This window comes from Magnolia sinica, chromosome 10, assembly GCF_029962835.1.
Source record: "Magnolia sinica isolate HGM2019 chromosome 10, MsV1, whole genome shotgun sequence".
Lineage (NCBI taxonomy): Eukaryota > Viridiplantae > Streptophyta > Magnoliopsida > Magnoliales > Magnoliaceae > Magnolia > Magnolia sinica.
The window spans coordinates 15298678-15322298 of NC_080582.1; the positions used below are offsets into that span (position 1 = coordinate 15298678).

Below are 23621 nucleotides of genomic sequence, written 5' to 3' on the forward strand. Positions count from 1 at the left end.
TAAATTGATATGTAAATTGCTAGATATGAAGGAAGTAGTCAAAGATGAGAAAAAGATATGTATATTGTTAAATTCTCTTCCTACATCGTATGAGTCATTCAAGGACACAATGTACACCACAAATAAAATCCTGAGTGTCGACATCGTTATCTCAGCCCTTTAAGGGAAGACCATGAGAAAGCTCAACGGCAACATGGGGACATCTTCCAATATACTGATTATGGGGGGCAGAGATTCTGAGCAAGGTATAAGATCTTCAAGGCCTAGATCCAAATCCAAAGGTAAGGGCAAAGGAAAATTAAAGTGTTGAAACTGTGGGATGTCTGGACACATGAAGAATGATTGTAAAAATCCTAAAGCGAAGGAAGAAAATTCAATAGCTTCTTCCAAAGAGGTTAATATTGTCACATCTAATGAAGAAACAAGTGGTGGTGATGTTCTGTCTGTTTCCATGATTGGTCACTTATACGACAATCATAAAGATGATAAATACTTGACATATGAGCATCATATCACACGACTCCCTCATCGGAGTTGGTTCGCTAGTTACAAGGAAAGTGATGGTGGGCAGGTTTTTATGGGTAATGACAATGCCTGTAATGTTGTGGCTATTAGTACAGTGAGCATCAAGATGTCTGATGGGATGGAGCATACCTTGACTGAGCATGTTCCTGATATGAAGAAAAGTCTAATTTCTCTCGTTGCACTCGAGGCTATAGGGTGCAATTTCACTAGTATTGATGGTGTCCTTAAAGTTTCAAAAGGGGCACTCGTGGTCATGAGAGCACAAAGGCACAGAAACTTTTACAGGTTGATCGAGAGCAGTTCAGCAGGTAGAACGACAGCAACTATTACAGATTTCACTTTTCTACGTATGTGGCATGCTCGTCTGGGCCAGATGAGCGAGCGGGGCATGAAGGTACTATCTGATCGTTGTTTCATTCAAGTTTTTAAAAATTCTGATTTTGATATATGCGAACATTGTATATTTGGTAAACAATCTAGATTATCTTTTAAAACTCGAAAACATTTATGTAAGGGAGTGCTTGATTATGTGCACTCTGACGGATGGGGGTCATTCCCAGAGGTTTCTATTGGGGGGTCGTCATGGTTTGTTTCATTCATTGACGACTACTCCAAGAAAGTTTGGATTTACTTCATGAAACGTAAATATGAAGTTTTCACCATATTCAAACAATGGAAGGCAATAATGGAAAATAATTAGGGCAAAAAATAAAAATTTTGAAGATTGACAATGGTGGAGAATTTACTTTCACTGAATTTAATGAATATTGCAAGGATGAAGGGATCATTAGGCACAACATAGTGCGCCACATGATCAAACAAAACGGTGTGGCTGTGCAAATGAATCAGACTCTCTTGGAGAGGGTAAGATGCATGTTAAGTAGTGTTGTGTTGGGCAAGGACCTATGGATAGAGGCCGTTAACACAGCCTGCTATTTGGTGAACCGGTCTCCTTCTATGACAATTAAACGTAAAATCACAGAAGAAGTATGGAGTGGTCATAAGATCAACTACTCAGATCTGCGCATATTTGGTTGTGAGACTTACTCTCATGTACTGTCAATTGAGAGAGACAAGCTAGACCATAGAGCTAAAAAATATATTTTTGTTGGCTATAGTATTGGTGTGAAAGGTTACAGGTTATTCGACATGGTCACACGCAAAGTCATCATAAGCCATGACGTCAGGTTTGGTGAAAGCTCCTTATTATGCAAAAATGATCAAGAGGAGCAAAAGGAACCAGAAAGGTTAATCATAAATGTTTAGAGTAACATAGATGATACTCAAGCAGTGACAGATGCGCAGACAGAGGTAGAGGATCAGGTGGAGCAGCCACTTGCGAGAAGAAATCCACCATGTGATCGCAGATTACTAGCAAGATACAGGGACGACTCTAATATTTCATATGCCCTCGTTATAGATGAGGGGGACTCGTCTACTATTCAGGAAGCTCTCAGTGAGCCTGATGCAGAAAAGTGGAATGCAGCTATGGACGATGAGATGGACTTGTTGCACAAAAATCACACATGAGAGTTGGCGGAGCTTCCAGTGGGCCGAAAAACTTTCGGATGCAAGTGGTTATTCAAAAGAAAATAGGATAGATACAAAGCTGGATTAGTAGTGAATGGTTATGCTTAAAGAGAAGGAATCGACTTCACAGAGATATTCGCGCCGGTGGTTAAGCAGGTATCTATCATATTCGTGTTGGCGTTGGTTGCCCAATACGATCTCGAGTTGGAACAGGTGGATGTCAAGACTGCATTCCTGCACGGGGAGTTGGAAGAGCAGATATACATGAAGCAACCGGAGGGATACGAAGTTAAAGAGACGGAGAAAAAGGTTTGCAGGTTAATGAGATCGTTGAACAGCTTGAAACAGTCTCCTAGGCAGTGGTATAAAAAAAAATTGATTCTTTCATGTTAAGTCAGAAATTCACTCGGACTAAATACGATCATTGTGTCTATTATAAGACACTTAATAATGACAAATTCATCATCCTAGTATTGTATGTTGACGATATGTTGATCACCAGTCATGATATGTCTAAAATCAATGTACTGAAGACTCAGTTATCAGGGACATTTGAGATGAAAGATCTGAGAGCTGCAAAGAGGGTTCTCGACATAGATATTCAAAGAGACAGGAAAAGGAGCAGACTTTGGTTATCACAGGTAGAATACCTTAAAAAAGTACTGATCAATTATGGGATGGACCAAGCAAAGCCAGTGAGCATTCCCCACGTGGCTCACTTCAAGCTTTCCTTAGAATAATGTCCTAAATCAAATGAGGAAAAGTAGGTTATGTCTTATGTGCCTTATTCGAATGCGGTTGACAATTTAATGTATGTCATGGTCTGTACAAGGCCAGATATTTCATAAGCAGTCAGTGTTGTGATCAGATACATGTCAAACCCCGGAAAGCAACATTGAGAAGTGGTTAAATGGCTACTTTGATACATTCGAGGTACAAAAAAATACATCTTAACTTTTGGAAAGACAATGACAAAATTGGTAGGGTATGCGGATTCAGACTACGCAGGCAGTATGGATTCCAGAAAGTCTATTTCAGGATACCCGTTTGTACTGGCAGGTGTTGGATGTCGAAGCTTCAGTCCGTGGTGGCTCTTTCCATGACCGAAGCAGAATATATGGCAATGACAAAAGTATTTAAAGAAAGTGTAGCTCAGAGGCATGATAAATCAGTTGAGACTTCAGTAGGAGGCTGTGCTGGTTAACTGTGATAGCGAGAACGCTATTAATTTAGCTAAAAATTCTATTTATCACTCACGTACTAAACACATTAATGTTCATCACCACTTTATCTGACTGGTGCTTGAGGAATGAGGTGTAACACTAGAAAAGATTCACACCAGCGTGAATCCAGTAGATATGCTCACTAAGGTCGTTCCTACAGTGAAGTGCAAGTTTTGTACAACTTCTCTGGGCTTGGCGATGGCATAAAAGAAGGACGGAGTATGCACGAGAAGCGTTAATTGAAAATATGATGCGATGTAGAGATAAGAGAAAATGTCAAAAAGCTACACGTTTGAAGATTGAAGACATGATGGAAATTGTTGTTAACAAATATCTTAAATCTAAAAAATTCAGAAAATCCTCGACTAGTCGAAGCCTGTTCGATTCGAAGTCCAGCAACAATGTATTTGGGATTTCCAGGACGCTCAACCAGTCAAGGTACAAGCTCCACCAGTCGAGGGACAGGTTTGACTAGTCGAAGGTTAATCAGACTGTACGCAAACTGCGTAAATTTGAGGCGGTTTCTAGATTATTCTAAGTCGGTGCGAAAAGTGGTGTTTCCTAAACTATAAATAGGAGTCTCTAGGGCCTTTCTAAAATAGTGCTAAGGCTTCTAAAGGTTTTTCTAAAGGTTTCTAAAGGGTTCTAGGGTTTGCGAAGGGTGTAGGAAGGGTGAGATTCGAGGCTATTCGAATCGGGTAAGTCATCTCTCTTTGTAATCTGTGCTTTTATAGTGGATTTTTGTCGCTTTGTGCCGTGGTTTTTTCCCGCATCCATGTTAAATCTTTGTGTTCTCTTGTGATTGCTTGGCGCCATTGAATTGCTATCCTAGATCCATATCTGTGTGATTCCGTAGCACAAATCCCCAACACCGACTCGATCTGGTTTTAAAATAAGCTTGATCCAAACTTGACCCGACTTGGTACCAAGTCTAGCATGCCTGACCTGATCCGAGTTCGGTTCTGGCTTGAACTAATCCAGACCGAGTCCGACCCAGTCACAAGTATCGAGTCAGGTCAAGTTGTCACCAATTCAGGTCGGGTGCAACAGGTATCCACATGCTAAAATCATAACTCGAAACCTAGATTCACTTGCCAGAATTGCAACTTCTTCGGTGCAACCTCTCCATCAACTAAAAACCTAGTTTATATATATAAATAAATATATATATATATATATATATATATATATATATATATATATATATATATATATATAGTTGAGATTTGAAAATAAGTAATATTGTTTTCACAAATTTCTATTTAGTAAAAACAAACTATAATTTGTCATATTTGTCGCGATTGCTTTGGAGACAACTTGATTCAGATTGATGCACTTAGTTGGAACCGAGTCGGATATGAATGAGTCAGACTAGTCAAGTCGTCCCATGCCCCAGCTCTACTTCTATGATATGGTCCAGCTGAGATTTGGATCTGTTTAATTTTTGGGTTCATGCCCTAAAAAGAGCCCAGAAAACAGATGGATCACAAAGATAGAGAGTTCATACATCAAGGTGGACCACTGTATCGGCCGTAACTAATTTGGAAATCTTTAACCTGCCATAGAAACGGCAGGAGATTGCCGGTGGCCTAAGGCTTCATAAATTCCAAAGCTGTGTGGGGTCCACAGAGATTTCCGTAACATATCCACTCTGTTCGTCAGTTTTGCAAGATAACAATAGGAAGTATTAAAATCAGGCAGATCCAACGAATCATAATAGATTTTGAACGCTTGAAAACTTCATGGGGCCACAAATATTTTGCATCAGGACGATATTTGTGCCTACAGTTTATTTTAAGTAGTAATAAATAACTTCAGAACAATTCGATAGCCTGTAAGATCATGAACATCATGGTAAGCTCCAGGAAGGTTTCAACGGTGGAAACATCCACCTGGTGTGCTGTGGTCCACATGAGTTTTCGATCTATCTGATGTTTAGAATCCTGTCGGACAGAGTGGATTTATGATGGGCATCATTGTGGCCCTGTACGGTTTCCGACTACAGGAAGTTCCTGTGTCAAATCCGCGTCCACGAGACACCAAATCGGTGCCTTTAACTTGGAATGCATATGTTGCGCTTTGGGCCCCAACATGATGTATGTGTTTAATCCACGCTGTCCATTTATTTTTTTCATATTATTTTAGGAAATAAACTAAAAAATGAGTCAGATCCAAATCTCAAGTGGACCATAGTGCAGGAAAGAGTGATGATGAACACTCACCATTAAAAAAACTCGTGTGCTATAAAATTTTTGGATCAAATTGATATTTGTTTCTTCCCTTCATACAAGACTGTGTGACCTAATTAACCAGGTTAAATGGAAAATAAACATTATGGTGGGCATTACAGTGGGCCCAAGGAAGTTTTTAATGTCGTGCGTTTAATCACCACTATTTCCTATGGCGTGGTCCACCTGAGATTTGGTTCAGGCTGAGGTACTAAAATGATATGGAGAAACAGATAAACAGAGTGGATAAAACACATGCATTATGATGAGAGCAGTAGTAGCCACATCTCTACTAACGTTGAATTGTTAAGAGAAAATGACATGGAGAAATGGATAAACAGAGTGGAGAAATGAGCAACAATAGCCTCATTTTTGGGCTAATGCACTAAAATGATATGGAGAAATGGATAGACAGAGTGGATAAAACACATGCATTTTGATAGGAGTAGCATTAGCCATGACCCCACTAACATTGAATTGTTGAGAGAAAGCTCTTGATATTCTTTTCTTAAGATTTTTCTTGTATATTTACATCTAGGTACCTATTTAATTATTATTCTTCTTCTACTTCTTTTTTTATTATACACACTCACCCTTTGAATCGATGGAAAACTAAGGGAAAGTAGTCATTTCACATTGAACTTATTAATGACATAGATTAATGAAAACTTAATTTCAAAAGATATAGGGATGTAAATATCATATTAATGAGGTATATATTCTTTTGTGAAAACGTTTTTTTTTTAAAAAAAATTTATTTACAATTACCAAAATGTATAAAAGAGATTCGGTATTTGCAGAGATTTAGAGAAATTTTACCATATACTCTTATTAACAAATAAGATATTATCCCAACAAATAAGAAAATATCCCAACCTGTTAGGATTACCCTAACACTGACGAACTTAAATTCTACCAATACTTAAACTGGAAACAGACCTAAATCAAACCCATGCACTGGTGCATTGGGTCGGGTTTGAAACTCAAATCTACTTATCGAGGGAAACTGATCACCTACAGGGGCTGCACCGCACTGTGTGGTACACGCATTTTCAACCATTGTATGCGTTGAGTGGGTGCCATGGAAAAATAAAATAAAAGAACATTTAATGCATCCAATGACTAAAAATGTCCTATACCACAGGGAGTGGGCACCTGTAGATAATCAGATCTGATAATTAAATGGTTCTCCTCTGGAAGTCCCTCAACCCAAAGTGACCTATCCCACTTGCACACCTTACCAGAATGCTTTGTGCAAATTCACACAAGTCATGATAGAAAATATCTTAATATGAGGAAAAAAGGAAATTTTCAATAGATGTACATACCTGAAATTTAACTCCTAAGTGACTTTCTAGTAGCAACTCAAATAAAATTAACAAGGAATCAACTGCTACAGTAAACATAAAAGCTTCATACAACATGTGTTTATATATGCTGCCCAGAGGTAAATATGAAGGCAAGTACGATGAAGTGGATGCTTCCTTCCATGAAGGGAAAAGGAAAAGAGAATGGTCGATGCTTCCTTCTATGAAAGGGAAAGTAATGTCCTATCAAAGAGAGGAATCTCTTTCACAATCAAAAGCAATTTGGCTCTCTTTACAGTAGAAGAGGCCATAGTGTGTTTCATTCAAGGCCTGATTTACCGTATGGAATTAGTTTAAAGATGTGGGGTTCATGGCTGATCTATATATACATGCCATTGATCTGTTGGCCCCTATCATGGATGGACAATTCCCTTGAAAATCTCCCAAATTGGAAGATCCTCGCCATCAAATCTTTTAACCATGTAATTGCATGCTAACAACTGGAAGTTTAGAGTTGATCAATTGAGAAGATATACTGGGATTGGTCCATCCATGATTGGACATGTCAAATCAATGGCTTGGATAGACTAATCATGGCCCCACATCTACCAACCAAGTTCGGAAACCAATGGGGAAGTTGAGCTAACCGAATGTAAACAACAATATTTTTGGGATTAGATGCTTTATTGTAGATACTAAGCTTGTGCATTCGGATTTTGGAGGAATAGTTCCTTCCACGTAGTGAGAAGGCAGGTGAGGCCCACCCTGTCCATCCATTTTGCCATACCATGTTAGGATATGGGCTGGAAAATGATGCAAATTGAAAACTCAAGTATGCCTTATGACAAGAAATTGATGATAGGTATATGCCTACCGTTGAAACCTCCGTGGTCCACTGAGATGTTTATGTGTCATCCATACCGTTCGCAAGGTCATTCCTACTTGGATGAACTGAAAACACAAAAATTAGCCTCATCCAAAACTTCGTGGCCCCACGAATTTTTAACAATGGATGTTCAATGCTCAGTCAGGGGTGTTGAGATGTGGAGCCACATCTGGGGGTCGCACGATCGGTCATGGTCCCTGCTCGACCGGTCGTGGCCCTTACTCGACCAGTCGTGGACTGACACGACTCAAACTCCAGCGAGCATTAGTTTTTGGGTTCGAGGTTCTCGACCGGTCGTTGCCCCTGTTCGACCAATTGTGGGATCCGTTCGACCGATCGTGGGATCTGCTCGACCGGTCGTGGTTACGCAGATTCGTTTTCGAATATGATGCGAACTACGGATTTCTGTGTCGCTTTTCGCAAGGGTGCGAAAGGAAAGTTGTAAAAACTATAAATTGTGGTCCCTAGGGCTATTCTAGGGTTAAGGTGAGTATTGAAAAATATTTTTAAGGTATGGCCAAAGGGTTTTCTATGTTCTTCCAAAGGAAATGTTAGTATATTGCCTTATAATCTTTGTTTTTCTTCATAGTGGAAGTTTGCAACCATGATTTTTTACCCTAGTTTGGGGTTTTTCCATGTATATCTTGTCTTGTGGTTTGTTTGGATTGCTTTGATCTATTTGTAGTTTATATTTCTTCTTGTTTATCGTTTGTGGGTGAGACCGGAGATTGGATCTCGGTTCACTGCGTTGTTGGCGTGCTGCGCAACAAGGGAGCCCACTTAAGTTTTGGATTTGCGACATTTTTTAGCCCATGTCCTAGCATGATCGGTAAAAAGGGTTGGACGGGGTGGATTTCTCAAAAATATCATGGTGGGCCCACCTAGCTTCTCATCAGTCGCAGGCTTGCAGGCAATCCTCGTGCTTACCACTGCAATCCTCATTTTGGATAGAAGATGTTCACCATCTTTTCGTTTGGATACATTTAACATTGGCCGTTGGCCATTTTTATAGTTCTTCGCAGTGACAAATCTCATTCTCCAAAATTTTTAGGCTAAGAGGTTTTTGAATTTTGATGTTTTCTCACCATATTGTTGTGAAAATCTTACTAAAATTTAAAAAATATTTATGTATAAATTAATAAATAGTTTAAAATTTTAACAACAAACTAGTTATAATTTGGTATTTTTAGGGAAAGACTTGTTATTTTTTAGAATGAAATTACCCAACTACTCTCGTGTGTTGTTTTTCTTTAAAAGGTAATACAGTTGGTAAATTTTGTAACCCACATTGTATGCATATGACATCCAAGTCTATCAAACATCTACAACCAATCAATGATCACACGGACCAAAAATCTTTTTGATTGAATCACATAATTGTTATACATGTATTTTGATGTTTTTAAATAGTGTATATTATTTTTCTATAGTAGGACTCTTCTTACATTTAGATGGACCAAATTTCTTGTTCTTCTCAACATCACAGCAAATTACATGTACTGGAGGGATTGGATATCATAAAAATATCACATGGCCCCATAATTTTTCATTTTACTGCTTTCTAAAGAAAAAAGTGCACTATGAGTATTATGATAATTTCACCACTCAGAAACCACTTCTCCACCGTTTCGTTCACCGACGCAGATTGCGTCCTACCCGGCCCGGAGGGCAGGGATCTGTGGGGCCCACCTTGATATAAGTGTTTTATCCACGTCGTTCATAGTTTTTATCAGATAATTTTAGTATGTGATCCAAAAAATAGGCAGTGCCAAGGCTTGAGTGGACCACAAAGTGGGTATTAAATATCCACCATTAAAAACTTCTTGAGAGCTGGAGAAGTTTCGGATCAAGCTGATATTTATTGTTTTCACTTCATCCACGTCTACATGAACCTATGAATAGGTTTGATGGTAAAAACACATCACAGTGGCCCTTAGAAAGGTTTCAACGGTGGGTGTCATTATCACCGCAGCTTCCTTTGGTGTGGTCCACTGGAGTTTTTAAGGTCTTACGTTAAAATGATCTGAGAAAAGTGATGAACGGCATGGATAAAAAGACTTACATCACAATGGGCCCCACAGAGCCCTGCCCGGACGGATTACTGACCGCGGGTTGGATGCAATCCGCGGAGACTTTATTTGGTAAAATCCAAATTTTTTAAAATTCCTAATATCAGATAAGTTTTACACTATTATACCAAAAAATTATGAGTGATTTAAAATTGTCAAAAATTTGAAATTTCCACAATAATATTGAATATTGTTCATCTTATTTCCCACAATTGTATCAAGAGATTTTCAACATAACAGACCTTTGTCGCACTGCTAAGCCTCTCTTTGTTGAGCAAATCCAAATGTATGCCTTTTTGGAATCTCATTAACAAACTCACTGCGATTGCCCACCTTTTCCTATGATTTTGTTCTGCAAGGGTGCGGCTACACTATCAGAACCAGCACTTTGTACATGCTTCAGAATCTCACGCTACATGAATTCTGACCCTTCAAACAATGGATTTGTCTAAACATAGTGTTGAAACTGCAGTCAATAAGGAAAAAATCACATCCTTGTGGATGCTTCTTTACACGTATTATCTAATGTCTACGTATTAGAGAAACCATTATACTGGCTCATGTGTCGTACTTCTTTTGGGTTGTCCTTCACTGTATGAGCCATACCCAGTGTGACAAACATTGCTGATAACATCACAAGGTATATACTGAACTATTTGTTAAGTGAACATATATTAAAATTTAAATATATCTATTTACAAAAATATTTTTATATTTGATGAGATTTTCCAAACTATCCCTAGAAAAATCTAAAATTTTGAATCTCCCAAGAAATTTATGGGCAAATTACAACAACAGGGTTTGTCACTATGGTGTCAACTAAGTGCTGATGGGCCTTGATCTTTGACATGTAAATGGCAGAAAATGGTATCAAATACAAGTTTTAGCTCAAAATGTCATTTGTCCCCACTGTTGATCTGGCCTTGGGGATATGGCCCATCCACTCTGCAAATCAAATGGTCTCAATCATGCTCGTCGTTATAGTAGCATCTCTTACGGATAAAGTTAGGCTTGGATATTTTAGTCCATCTCTTACCGATAAATTTAGGCTTGGAAATTTCAGTCCATGTTGCAATCAGATCTAATGAGAAAATGTCAAAGCTAGTTGGAAACTGCCTGCGAAACATCGTTTTGAAGATTTTAATAGTGTAGCTGCACTATTCAAATCAGATCTAATAAGTTTTGGATTTTGAATGTATTCACGCGCTTGGAATTCCATGCATTTCAATTCCAATCCAAACATTGTAAATGTCAAATCAGGACCCCTAATACCATACAATATGTCCTAATACGTGAATCCAAACATGCCCATAGTGAAATGGAGAAACCGATGGACAGAGTAGATAAAACACATGCATTATGATGGGAGCAGCAGCAGCTACGTCCCTACTACCATTGAATTGTCAAGAGAAAGCTTTTGATTTTTTTCTTAGGAATTTTCTTTTATATTTACATCTAGGTACTAATTTAATTCTTCTTCTTCGTTTTTTACACACACATACTCACCCTTCCCCCACACACTCACACTCTCGCAGGAGCTTGCGTTGGCACCACAAGGGTCCAACCCATAACCTTGTATGTAACTTCATTAATTGGTGGGCGTTTTCATCATATCAAGACAAATCATACTTTGAATTGATGGAAGTTAGAGAAAACTAAGAGAAGATAGATATGACTTATTAATGACATAGCTTAATGAAAACTTAATTTCAAAATATATAGGGATGTGAATATCATATTAATGAGGTATTATTTTATAATTTTTATTTTATTTTGTTAACAATCACTGAAATGTATAAAAGAGATCCAATATTTGTAGAGATTCAGAGAAATTTTACTATATAATCTTATTAACAAATAAAAAATTATCCCAATAAATAAAAAAAATATCCCAACCTATTATAATTACCCTAACACTAACAAACTTGAATTCTACCAATACTCAAAATTGGAACCGACCTAAATCCAACCCATGCACTGGTGGGTTGGGTTGAGTTTGAAACTCAGACCCACTTATCAAAGGGAACTGATCACCTACAGGGGTTGCAACACACCTGGACATACAGAGCATTTTCAGCCATTGAATGCTTTGAGTGGGAGCCATGAAAAAAAAAACATTTAATGGCATCCAATGGCTAAAAATGTCCTATGCTACAAGGAGGGGTGTGGGTGCCTATTGATAATCAGTTCTGATAATTAAATGGTTTAGCTTGGGAATTTGCCTCAACCCCAAGCAAACCATCCCACTTGCACACGTTACAAGAATGCTTAGTGGAAATATTCACACAAGCCATGATAATAATAATAAAAAATCTCTTAATGCAAGAAAAAGAGGAAAATTTTGAATAGATGTACATGCCTGAAATTTGGCTACTCAGTGACTTTTCAGTAGCAACTCAAATAAAATTAACAAGGCATCAACTGCTGCAGTAATCCTGAAAGCTTCATACAGCATATGTTTATAAATGCTGCCCAGATGTGAATATGAAGTCAAGTGTGATGAAGAAGTGATGCTTCCTTGGATGAAGGGAAAAGGAAAAGAGAACGGTCGATGCTTCCTTCCCTGAGAGAGAAAGGAATGTCCTATCAAAGAGAGGAATCTCTTTTACAATCAAAAGCAATTTTGGCACCATTTACAGTAGAAGAGGCCATAGTGCCTTTCATTCAAGGCCTGAGTTCCTTGTTTGGAATTAGTTTAAAGATGTGGGGTTCATTGTTGATCTATATATCCAAGCCATTGATCTGTTGGCCCTTTATCATGGATGGACAATTCCCTCAAAATCTCTCAAATTGGAAGATCCTCACCATCAAATCTTTTAACCATGTAATTTCATGCTAACAACTGGAAGGTTAGAGTTGACCAATTGAGAGGATATATTGGGATTGGTCCATCCATGATCGAGCATGTCAAATCAATGGCTTGGATAGACTAACCATGGCCCCATATTTACCAACCAGGTACGGAAACCAATGGGGAAGTTAAGCTAATCGAACGTAAACAACAATACTTTTGGGATTAGATGCTTTATTGCGTATACTAAGATTATAACTGCTTTGTGCATTCAGATTTCAGAGGAATAGTTCCTTCCACATAATGAGAAGGCAAGTGAGGCCCACCCTGACATTTGTGGAAAACCCACTCAGTCCATCCATTTGCCGTACCATATTAGGATATGGGCCGGGAAATGATGCAAATTGAAAACTCAAGTATATGCCTGCCATTGAAACCTTACTGCTCCACCGTGATGTTTGTATGTCATCCATACTGTTGGTAATGTCATTCCTACTTTGGATGAACTGAAATCACAAAAAATTAGCCTGATCCAAAACTTCAGTGGCCCCGTGAATTTTCAACAATGGACATTCAATGCTCGGTCTGGAGGATACTTGAGTTTTGGATTTGCGTCATTTTTTGGCCCAGGTCCTAACATGATCTGTAAAAAGGGTTGGACGGGTGGATTTCTCAAAAATATCACGGAGGGCCCACCTAGCTTCCCAGCCGTTACAGCCTCGTAGGCAATCCTCATTCTTACCATTGCAATGCTCATTTTGGATAGAAGATGGTCACCATCTTTTCGTTTGGGTGCATTTAAGATTAGCCGTGGGTTATTTATAGTTCTTCGTAGTGACAAACCTCATTCTCCAAAAATTTTAGGCTGGGAGGTTTTTGAATTTTGATGTTGTCTCACGATATTATTGTGAAAATCTTACTAATTTTTTTCAAAAATATTATTAATCTTGTTCTTTTTTAGAATGGAAATTACCCAAATACCCTCAGGTGTTGTTTTTTAAAAGGAAGTACAGTTAGTAAAATTTACGGCCCCACATTGTATGTATATGATATCCAAGTCTACCAAACATCTACTACCAATCAATGATCCCACGGACCAAAAATATTTTTGATTGAATCACCAAATGGGTTATACATGTATTTTGATGTTTTTATAGTGTGGCTCATCTTCCATTTAGATTGACCAAATTTTTTATTCTTCTCAACATTTAGCGGATTACATCTATTGGATGGATTGAATATCATAAAATTACCACATGTGTCCCACAATATTTCACTTTACTACTTTCTAAAGCAAAAGTGCACTGTATGTATTATGATAATTTCACCACTCAAAAAGCACTTCTCCGCCCTTTCATTCACAGGGACTTTATTTGGTAAAATCCCAATTTGTCAAAATTCCTAACATCAGAAAATTTTTACATTATTATCCAGAAAAAATATGAGTGATTTAAATTTGCCGATATTTTGAAAATTCCCCAATTATATTGTTCATCTTATTTCCCACAATAGTATAATGAGATTTTTCAACATAACAGACCCTCGTCACACTGCTAATCCTCTGTTTGTTGAGCAAATCCAAATCTATGCCTTTTTGGAATCTCATTGACAAACTCACTGCAATTGTCCACCTTTTCCTATGATTTTGTTCTGCAAGGGTGCGGCTACACTATCAGAACCAGAACTTTATACATGCTTCAGAATCTCACACTACATGAATTCTGACCCTTCAAACAATGGATTTGTCTAAACATAGTGTTGAAACTGCAGTCAATAAGGAAAAAGTCACATCCTTGTGGATGCTTCTTTACGCATATTATCTAATATCTACATATTACAGAAACCATTATACTGCCACCAGTGTGACGAACATTGCTGATAACATCACAAGGTATATACTGAACTATTTGATAAGTGAAAATATATTAAAATTTAAAGATATCTATTTACAAAAATATTTTTATATTTGATGAGATTTTCCAAACTATCCCTAGAAAAATCTAAAATTTTGAATCTCCCAAGAAATTTCTGGGCAAATTGCAACAACAGGGTTTGTCACTATGGTGTCAACCGAGTGCTGATGGGCCTTGATCTTTGACATGTAAATGGCAGAAAATGGTTTCAAATACAAGTTTTTAGCTCAAAATGTCACTTGTCCCCACTTTTGATCTGGCCTTGGGGATATGGCCCATCCACTCTGCAAATCAAATGGTCCCAATCATGCTTGTCTATGTTATAGTAGCGTCTCTTACCGATAAAGTTAGGCTTGGATATTATGGTCCATCTATTACCGATAAATTTAGGCTTGGAAATTTTAGTCCATGTTGCAATCAGATCTAATGAGAAAATGTCAAAGCTAGTTGGAAACTGCCTGCGAAACGTCGTTTTGAAGATTTTAATAGAAAGATCTAACAAGATCAATGGTTTAGATGTTCTGCTACAAGCAATGAACATTTCGATATCCCACAAAAATGAATATTCTAAGCCATTTTCTTCATTAACAATTTCTAAAGATTACTTTTGAATCGCTCTAGAAATTTTAAAAAAAAAAAAAAAAAAAAACAAGACAACAGAACATCTCCAGAGAACGTACAAATTCTGCTGGGAGTTCAGATGCTCTTTAAAGACCGTCGGAGGTTGTACTGTTGTGGCCCGCTTGAATAGAGACTGCAAACTAATGTGGAGAAAGCTTCCTTCAAATAGAACCAGCTTCATCGATTAACAAGTAGCGGTTTATGGATGATATCATCCTTCATCTATTAACCTTCAAAAACTATCTAAATCATTCGTGGCAATTTGTCAGTTCCAGAAGCTCCCCAGAGTTTTTCTGCTTTTTTTTTTTTTTCTTGAATTATCTTGGGAAAAATCTTGCTAAAAATTTAAATTTTAGAAGTTAAACTAACAAATCATTTTAAAATTATTATATGTGTACGTATGTAATAATTATTTAAAATTTTAGATATGTTATGTGTTAATATAGCAATATAATTTTACAATACAATTACCGAAAATTAAAATGCTGCCAGTGTTTGAAAATCTCAAGATATTAATATGTTGTTTGATTAATGTTGCACAAGATTTTCAAGATCTGTGATATTTGTTACAATGGTCATGTAACACTTGGTGTTATGAAACCCTGAATGCATAGGTCTTTTTTTTTCCTGGTAAATATAAAAGGACTTCTGAAATGGTAAGCTCACAAGTTGAAAATGCAATAGTTCACAGCAATGTAAGGTGCAGTGCAATTACAAGAAGAGAAGGTCCAAGACCCACTGATAAGGTAGCAATGCCATCTCTTAGCATGTTCAGTGCAACCCTCGAACATCGTTATGGATCCAGTTTCAACTGATAGCCTTAGCCACAAGACATCTAAAGGATATGTGGCAAGTGGATTTCATCCCAGCTCAAGCCCCTACTTCAAGTCACCCAACAACAGAGAGCTCCCCATCCTTTCCTCTGAAAATTTTCTATATCCCAAGATCGAAAAGAGAGATCACATTCACATGTTTGGACATCATAAACTGAATATTTATAAGATTCATAAGCAAACAGCTGCATGGCACTATATGAAATTCTCTGTGTCACCTGTGGTAGATTGCCTTTCCAATAGCCTTTACCGCCTTCCTTCCCAATCATAATAATGACTTTGCAAAAATCGGAGGTGGAGGCACAGATAAAATTGCGGAGTCTTCAAGAAAGCGCGCAGGGAGGTTGAAGGATAAAGACATGTCCTGCAAAACCAGGAGCGCCTGCAGCGACTGAAGCAAACAGGCATAGCAATAGCAACCACCCTCACAGCATAACAGGAGCAGAGCACGATGATCAAACAGAGCACTTTAGAGGATCAGTCCCAGAAACACCAAAATATCTAGCAGGTTCACCAGAACACAACTCTGACCAATGAACTTCATTTGAAAATTTGTCGAATCGGTTGATTAAAATGTGAGATTTCTACATCAAACGATTACCAAAGGTAGAAAAAAGCAAAAACAAAGGGCCTATTTGGATGACTCATTGTCGTCCACACAACAAGTTAGAAAACAAAATAATCTGTTATAGCATAATTCATTATGCTGAGAACAGTAGATCATCAGTTTGTAACCTCACAATGTCTTTGTAGCAGACTTTTCTAGCACACTCAAGATCTCCAAGCTCTATATAAGAGTCCGCTTTGGTGGGGTGAGTATTTGGCTGGTGAGCCTACCAAAGTTTATTTCCATAGCTCACTAGTTAAGATTGAAAATCGGGCATGTGCTGGGACATAATTTCCAGACCTACCTCAACTCAGCAACCCAAACTTTTATCCAACAGTACCTGTTTCTTTGGATTGGATAGACATGATTAAGAGTGTTGATACAGAATTAAAGATCCCCACCATGGAGCAATTGGGTTGGACCAGTCGGGATTGAGATGAGCCTGGCCCAAGTTTCAGCCTTATCCATGGGTGGGGCTGAGCTCATTAGCTTATGCCTTGTTTTTGGATTGCTGGATCACTATCGTCTGTAATTAATTTTATTGATATAATAGAAAATTACATCTGCATTAGTGGAACATAAATGAAACCTGAAAAGCCCAACAAACTCATACAAAGTAGCAAGGCCCCAGAGAAAAAATTATCTAACATGGAAGACCAGTGGACCCAGTCTATCAGTAAAATAAAAGGGAAAATAAATTTATTTATTTTTTTTTTAAAAAAAAAAGAAAAGAAAAAGAAAAAGAGTCCTGCTTGCTGCCGCAAGCATGATTTGCCAAGAAAATCCGGTACTAGTTTAGCTTCCCAAAATACATCCAATTTCTTATTGAAATTCATAATTCAAATTAAGCCACTGAGACTAAAATCACCCAAGTCCAATGGCACACCCTCCTCTTTCTACCACATCATAACACAATAAAAGAGAATTACAATAGTTCTTTTTTTTTTTTTCATTAGCTTGTTAGTACACCCACTGTCAGATCACACTTCACTGTTAGCCACCCCCACTAGAGAATTACAATAGTTCAAGAACAGAAGAATAACATAGTAAACAGGCTTTATGGTTGATCTTTCCAAGCCATTCATCTTAAGTCCGCCGTCATGGATGGACGATTCCCCCAAAATCTCCCAGATGGGAAGATCCTAGGCTCCTAGCCATCAAATATTTGGCCTTTCCTCCAGTGAGTGTTGTTTCTTGGTTCATTTCTTTTTAACAATAGGAAGGTTACAGTTGACTGATTGGGAGGATATACTGGGAATGGTCCATCCATGATCGGGGATGTCTTATCAATGGCTTGGATAGACTAGCCATGGGCCCCACGCCAACCAGGTTCCGAAACCAACAGGGAACCTTGGACTTCTATTAATCTTGGTGTAAACAACGATAGGGATTGGATGCTTTAGTGCTGATAGATTCAAAGCTCTAGCGATCCGTATGCACGCATCTGGAAAATAACTGTCTTGTGCATCTGGATTTCAGAGAAATGGTTCCTCCCACACAGTGGGATGAAAGTAGCTCCTAACTGTTTCGATTACAATCGTCATTTTGGATGGCAGACGGTCACCATATTTTTGGTGCCTCTAACATTGGCCGTTAGCTATTTATAGGTCTTTGTAGTGACAAATCTCATTCTCTCCCTAATTTCTCAGGATAGTGTACGGAAAATCTCACTAAAAACAAATTTTTATTATAAATTAATAAATATTTTAGAATTTAAATAATGAACCAGTTAAATTCATGCTTTTTGAGAAGGAAAATGACCGAAGTACCCTCGTGTATTTTTTTCCTTTAGAAAGTAATGAAGTCAAAAAAAAAAAATTGCAGCGTCCCACAGTTTGAGTATGACATTAGCAACCAAATATAATAATCAGAAAGATTAGAAATAATAATAATAATAATCTTTCTGGTAGAATCACTGGATCCACTGCACTTATAACTTGATGTTTTTAAGAGGTGTATATTATTTTTTATGGTGTTTCTCGTCATCCTTTTAGATTGATCAAATTTTTTGTTCTTCTCCACATCATACGGAATTATCTCTTTTGGACGGCTTGAATATTATAAAAATATGTAATGGGCCCCATGAATGTCTACTTTCTCACTTTCAAAATAAACAAGTGCACCTTGGGCATTATGGTAATTTCAGTGCTAAAAAAAAAGGACTGTCATTTTGGTTTGTAAGGGCATTATTTGGTAAATCCTAATTTGTGATAAAATTCCCTAATTAAAATGTGAGATTTCTATAGAAAACGATTACCAAAAGTAGAAAATACCAAGGGTATTTCAATGACTCCCTGTTTGAGACTACAAATCGGCCATGTGATGGGACCCAATTTCCAGACCTACCTCAACTCAGCCAACGCATTTTCCCAAAACCCAGCCCAAACTATTATCCAACCATGCCTGTTTCTCTGGATTGGATAAACATGATTAAGAGCATTGATATTATAAAGAATTAAACATCCCCAACATGGAACAATTGAGTTGGATCAATCGGGATTGGGATGAGCCTGGCCCAAGTTGCAGACCTATCCATTGGTTGGGCTGAGGTGATTAGCTTATACATACCTTGTTTTTTTTTTTTTTTTCCTTAATTTAAATTGTTGGGGCACTACCGTACCGTATACAATTTTATTGATATAACAGAAAAATAGAAAAACTGAGTTTTGCTTACTGCTGAAGTATGATTTGCCAAGTAATGCATCCAATTTCTTACTGAAATTTATAATTTGAAGGCACTAAGATTAAATCATTTAAGTCCAATGGAACACCCTCTTCTTTCTACCACATCATAACAGAAATAATTGAAGAGAATTAGAATAGTTCAAGAAGAGAAGAATAACATAGTAAACAATGGGTGTTTAAGCAGAGAAGAATCACTTGGTTATGGACGCCTTTCTTTGAAATGGATGTTGCGTGGCTTGATGCTGCCCTCCCATTTTATGCTTTCCCACCATTTCAGCTCACCTTGGATCTCGACTTCTGCTGCAGAATCATTTGTGTTATTGAGAGGAAGCTTCTCCAGCATAGGGCATCCTCGAATCTTCAACTTCTTCAGCATCGGCAAGTGCCCACCACAAATGCTTTTTAGCTTGCGTAGCTCCCAAAGACGTAAATCAACTAGCTGTGGAAATGCATTTTGCCCTGCTACATTGTCTTCTTCAAAAACCTTCTCCAGTCTACAACAGAATTTTATTGCAAGTAATTTGAGATTTTGTAACCGAATGCTTGAAGAGAAGAAGTAGATGAGCTTCGGGCAACATTCCAAATATATATTCTTTAGACATGCGAAGCTCCCTCTTCCCAACTCCCCCCGACACACTATTCTTAATTTGGCAAGATTGGACACCCTTAGATTCTCTAAACTGACCACTGCATCAACGTCTGCCGTTCTTCCGACAACCAGATACTCCAATTGATGGCATTTCTCAATCCAACATTGTTTAAGGTTGTCCATCTTCATGCCGAGATCGGACAGTGCCTTAACGAATGCATTGCCGTACAAATGAAAGAATTCTGTCATCGAGAGAACCCCTATAACACCGTCCAGGGAATTGTTACCCCCGCAAACCTCCAGAATTCTTTCATAACTCAAAGACCTCAAATTGAGAATAAATACGCCGGTAGAGAAATCGGTTTCTTTTTAAACGAGCATATATATCCTTGCGACCTCCTTTACAGGGACAGACCAAGAAATGGAATTTTAGAAAGTAGGATTTCCAGAGTCTCGATTTTTTGCCCAATGACTTGAAAACACCAGCATCACTGACCGAGATGCGACGTCTGCTGCTGTCTTGGTGCGGTTCATGCATCAAGTCCAAGCCACAACGATCCCAATTTAATTTTTCTGGAAGCCGATGTATATTTCTCCAGTCAATCGTCTTCAGATGCTCCATTCCCAACAGATCCAGGCACCGCATGCTAGTCAGATTGAAAATTTCATCTGTGAGCTCTTCCATTTTCGTGCCTGAAAGATCAAGTGCCTCAAGTTTTGAAAGTTTCTGCAGACTAACCACTGTTAGTAGAGAATGACAACCCTTGAGTGAGAGCCTTTTGAGGGTGCAGGCACCCGATATGTCGAGACGTCGGAGGCTTTGCATGTTGTGGAAGGATACCTCCATCGTTTTCATCAAGGGAGTTTGATGGAGATCAAGGATCTCAAGCTTCTGCATATCCTTTAAGAATGCAGGAACAACCTCTAGCTTGCTGCAGCTTCGAAGCTTCAACAACCGTATTTCGTGAAGGCAGGACACGGATGATGGCAGGGAAGAGATGCTTGTAGAAGAAAGGTCAAGGACTCGGAGTCTGGTCATGTTCTTGGAAAAACTGTCTGGGATTTCTTGCAAGCGATCGTTATCATTGAGCAACAACGTCGAGAGAAGAGAGTAGTTTGGAGAGCTGAATTGAAATGTTTCTACCTGATTGTGGGATAATGAGATCCATTGGCATGCTTCTTCCCCGTCTAAGTTGTATTTCACTAGGAACGTCTGAGAATCAATCACTTGCCTCACATGAGAATTCATATCCACATGATAGCGTCCTCCCGAAGATTCCTCCATTGTAAATTGCTCTTTTAGCCAATCCATAAATCCGTCTTCAATAGTTTGAAATTTTGACGTGCTATCTAAATATTTTCCATACTTGTTTAGATAAAAGTGTAGGTAATCTGGGTTTGATGACATCAGAGACAGTAGCACCATGCATCTCTCTGCTAACTCTTTGAGCAGTACATTCCCAAGTCTCTTGAAAGCCGCTTCTTTATTCTCCTCCTCATTGAAGGATCCATTTAAAAAGCCCTCCAAACTCCAATATTCATCTATCAAGGAATCCCCATCAATGGAGCATCCGTTTCGACAGAACAAGGAGACGTAAGAGAAGCATTTCAAGACCATGTCTCCTGTTGTTGAGAAACCAATGCTGGTGGCCACATCGGCTGCCTCTTCCTTCAAAAAATCCCAGGCGTCTTCTTTAGACCACCCCCCCATCATGATGTTTACTTGGGCTCCCATTTCCTTACAAACTTCATGGGATCGAGTCGTGATGACGACTTTGCTGCTGCTGGTGATAGCAGATGCCATGACTGGGGGAACTCCCATCTCTTCCAAGTTGATGCTTTCCCAAACATCTTCCAAGACGAGGAGGAAACGCTGACCGCTTAGCTTAGCCGAGATTAGTTTAGCAGCTGCAGAGAAGTGCATGGACTTTGGGATCTCCAACACCTCCTTGATTCCCATCTGTACCTCCACCAACCGATTCCTTCTTCCCTTTGCATCCAACGCCATTAATAGCCTTCTTCTTAAACTCGACAAACTGTCCAATTCTCCTCTGATTCTCGCCTGCATCTTCTCCGCAAGACACTCGACCCCCGGTGCTCTTACTCGGATGATTACATCAAACAGACCGCTAGATTCTCTGGATTCCTCCATCACCGCTGCAACCACCTGTCTCATGATCCTTGTCTTCCCCACTCCCTGCCATCCCCATACGGAGAACACTGAAATCTTTTCATTTCTCAAGCAATCCCAAATCTGTTGCCTCATGCATCGTGACCAATCGCTCACAATCTCTCCTTCTCCTCTGAGCCGTCGATCGTCATCAGCCCTGGAGTCTGCCATCGCCTCCGTGCGATTCCTTTCTGCAAAATTTGAATTCCATGTTTCATGAGGGTGGAAATGGGGAGGGATCAATTCTCAAGCTGGCTTGGGCTAAAGTCATTTTAGACTGATCCATCCCGACCTGACTTCATAAGTATCCGTTATATCACCTATATATTTTTTAAACACAAGCTTGGGCATCCTGTTTTAGTCACATGATATGCCAAGCCTTGGGAGTTGAAAGGCCACAACTAACTTTTTTTAACTTACGAAAATTAAATTTTTAAAAAATATATATATAAAAAAAATAAAAAAAATCTTTTCATGTCTGCTTGCTTTTCAGCTATGAACCGAACACCTGCCACAATGTATTTCCAAAAACCGGCAATATTTTCAACGGTTAGACATTAAACCGCCTGCTATTAATTATACGTATGAATCAGCTTCTATATTTTCGTATCGACAAAACTGCCCTTAATTTACCGCACTTGCCATCTCCTCTCCTCAATGCGTTGGATTCACTGTGGTGGCAGGAAGCGGGACGCAGATTGCGTCCTACTAATCCGTCCAGGCAGGGCTCTGTGGCGCCCAACGTGTTGTAAATGTTTTATCCACGCCGTTCATCGTTTTTCTCACGATCATTTTAAGATATGAGAAAAAAAATGAAGCAGGTGCACAGCTCCAGTGGACCGCACCATAGGAAGCTGCAGTGATAATGACATCCACTGTTGAAACCTTTCTAAATGGCCACTGTAATGTTTTTTTACCATCCAACCTATTAATAAGGTCACGTAGATGGTGATGAAGTGAAAATACAAATATCAGCTTGATCTGATACTTCTTTAGAACCTAAGAGGTTTTTAATGGTGGAAGTTCAATCTCCACTTTGTGGTCCACTTAAGACCTGAACTTACCTACTTTTTGGCTCATCTTAAAATTATCTGAGAAAAATGGTGAATGGCTTAGATAAAAGACTTACGTCACGGTGGGCCCCACACACCCTGCCAAGACGGATTACCGTTCGTGCGCGGGTAGGACGCAATCCGCTTCCGCATGAAGCGGATTAGCTGGTGTACCACACACCACTGAACTTTCTGGTGTGTTGACGTCACCAAGTTTCATGGGTCCCACCATCAGGTATATATCATATCCAAACCATACATCCATTTGGCTGAGTTCGTTTTAATCTGAGCCAGAAAGAAAGACTAATCCAAAGATCAAGTGAACCACAATGCAAAAAGTAGCAGGGATTGAACGTCCACCATTGACAGCCTTTTGGGGTCACAAACGTTTTGAATTAATATGATATTTATTTCTCCTCTTCATCCATGTCCGTGGGACCTTATGAATCGATTGGATGGAAAATAAACATTATGGCGGTCCTGGTGAGAATCACTCCCACTGCTATTTGTGGTGTGGTTTAAGCTTTCGCTATAACTCATTTTTTGGGATCATGTTCTAAAATGATCTCGCCAAATGGATTAACGGTGTGGA

The 23621-nt window shown here is 38.7% G+C and overlaps 1 protein-coding gene and 1 long non-coding RNA gene across 2 annotated transcripts; both read right to left on the minus strand.

Moving 5' to 3' along the window:
* Window positions 1–16099: 16099 nt before the first annotated feature.
* On the minus strand, window positions 16100–19841 carry LOC131258056 (uncharacterized). Its single transcript, XR_009177827.1, has 2 exons — window positions 19414–19841; window positions 16100–16350 (listed from the first exon to the last, which is right to left on the minus strand). It is a non-coding gene; the product is annotated as an uncharacterized LOC131258056 (long non-coding RNA).
* A 276-nt stretch (window positions 19842–20117) lies between these two features.
* On the minus strand, window positions 20118–22148 carry LOC131217373 (probable disease resistance protein At4g27220). Its single transcript, XM_058212287.1, has one exon. The coding sequence runs from the start codon at window positions 22146–22148 to the stop codon at window positions 20118–20120; it is 2031 nt and encodes a 676-aa protein (XP_058068270.1).
* Window positions 22149–23621: the final 1473 nt, after the last annotated feature.

Bases quoted from the DNA above. Each gene is read 5' to 3' on its own strand.
- LOC131217373 (XM_058212287.1), bottom strand. From the start codon at position 22,148: ATGGCAGACTCCAGGGCTGATGACGATCGACGGCTCAGAGGAGAAGGA.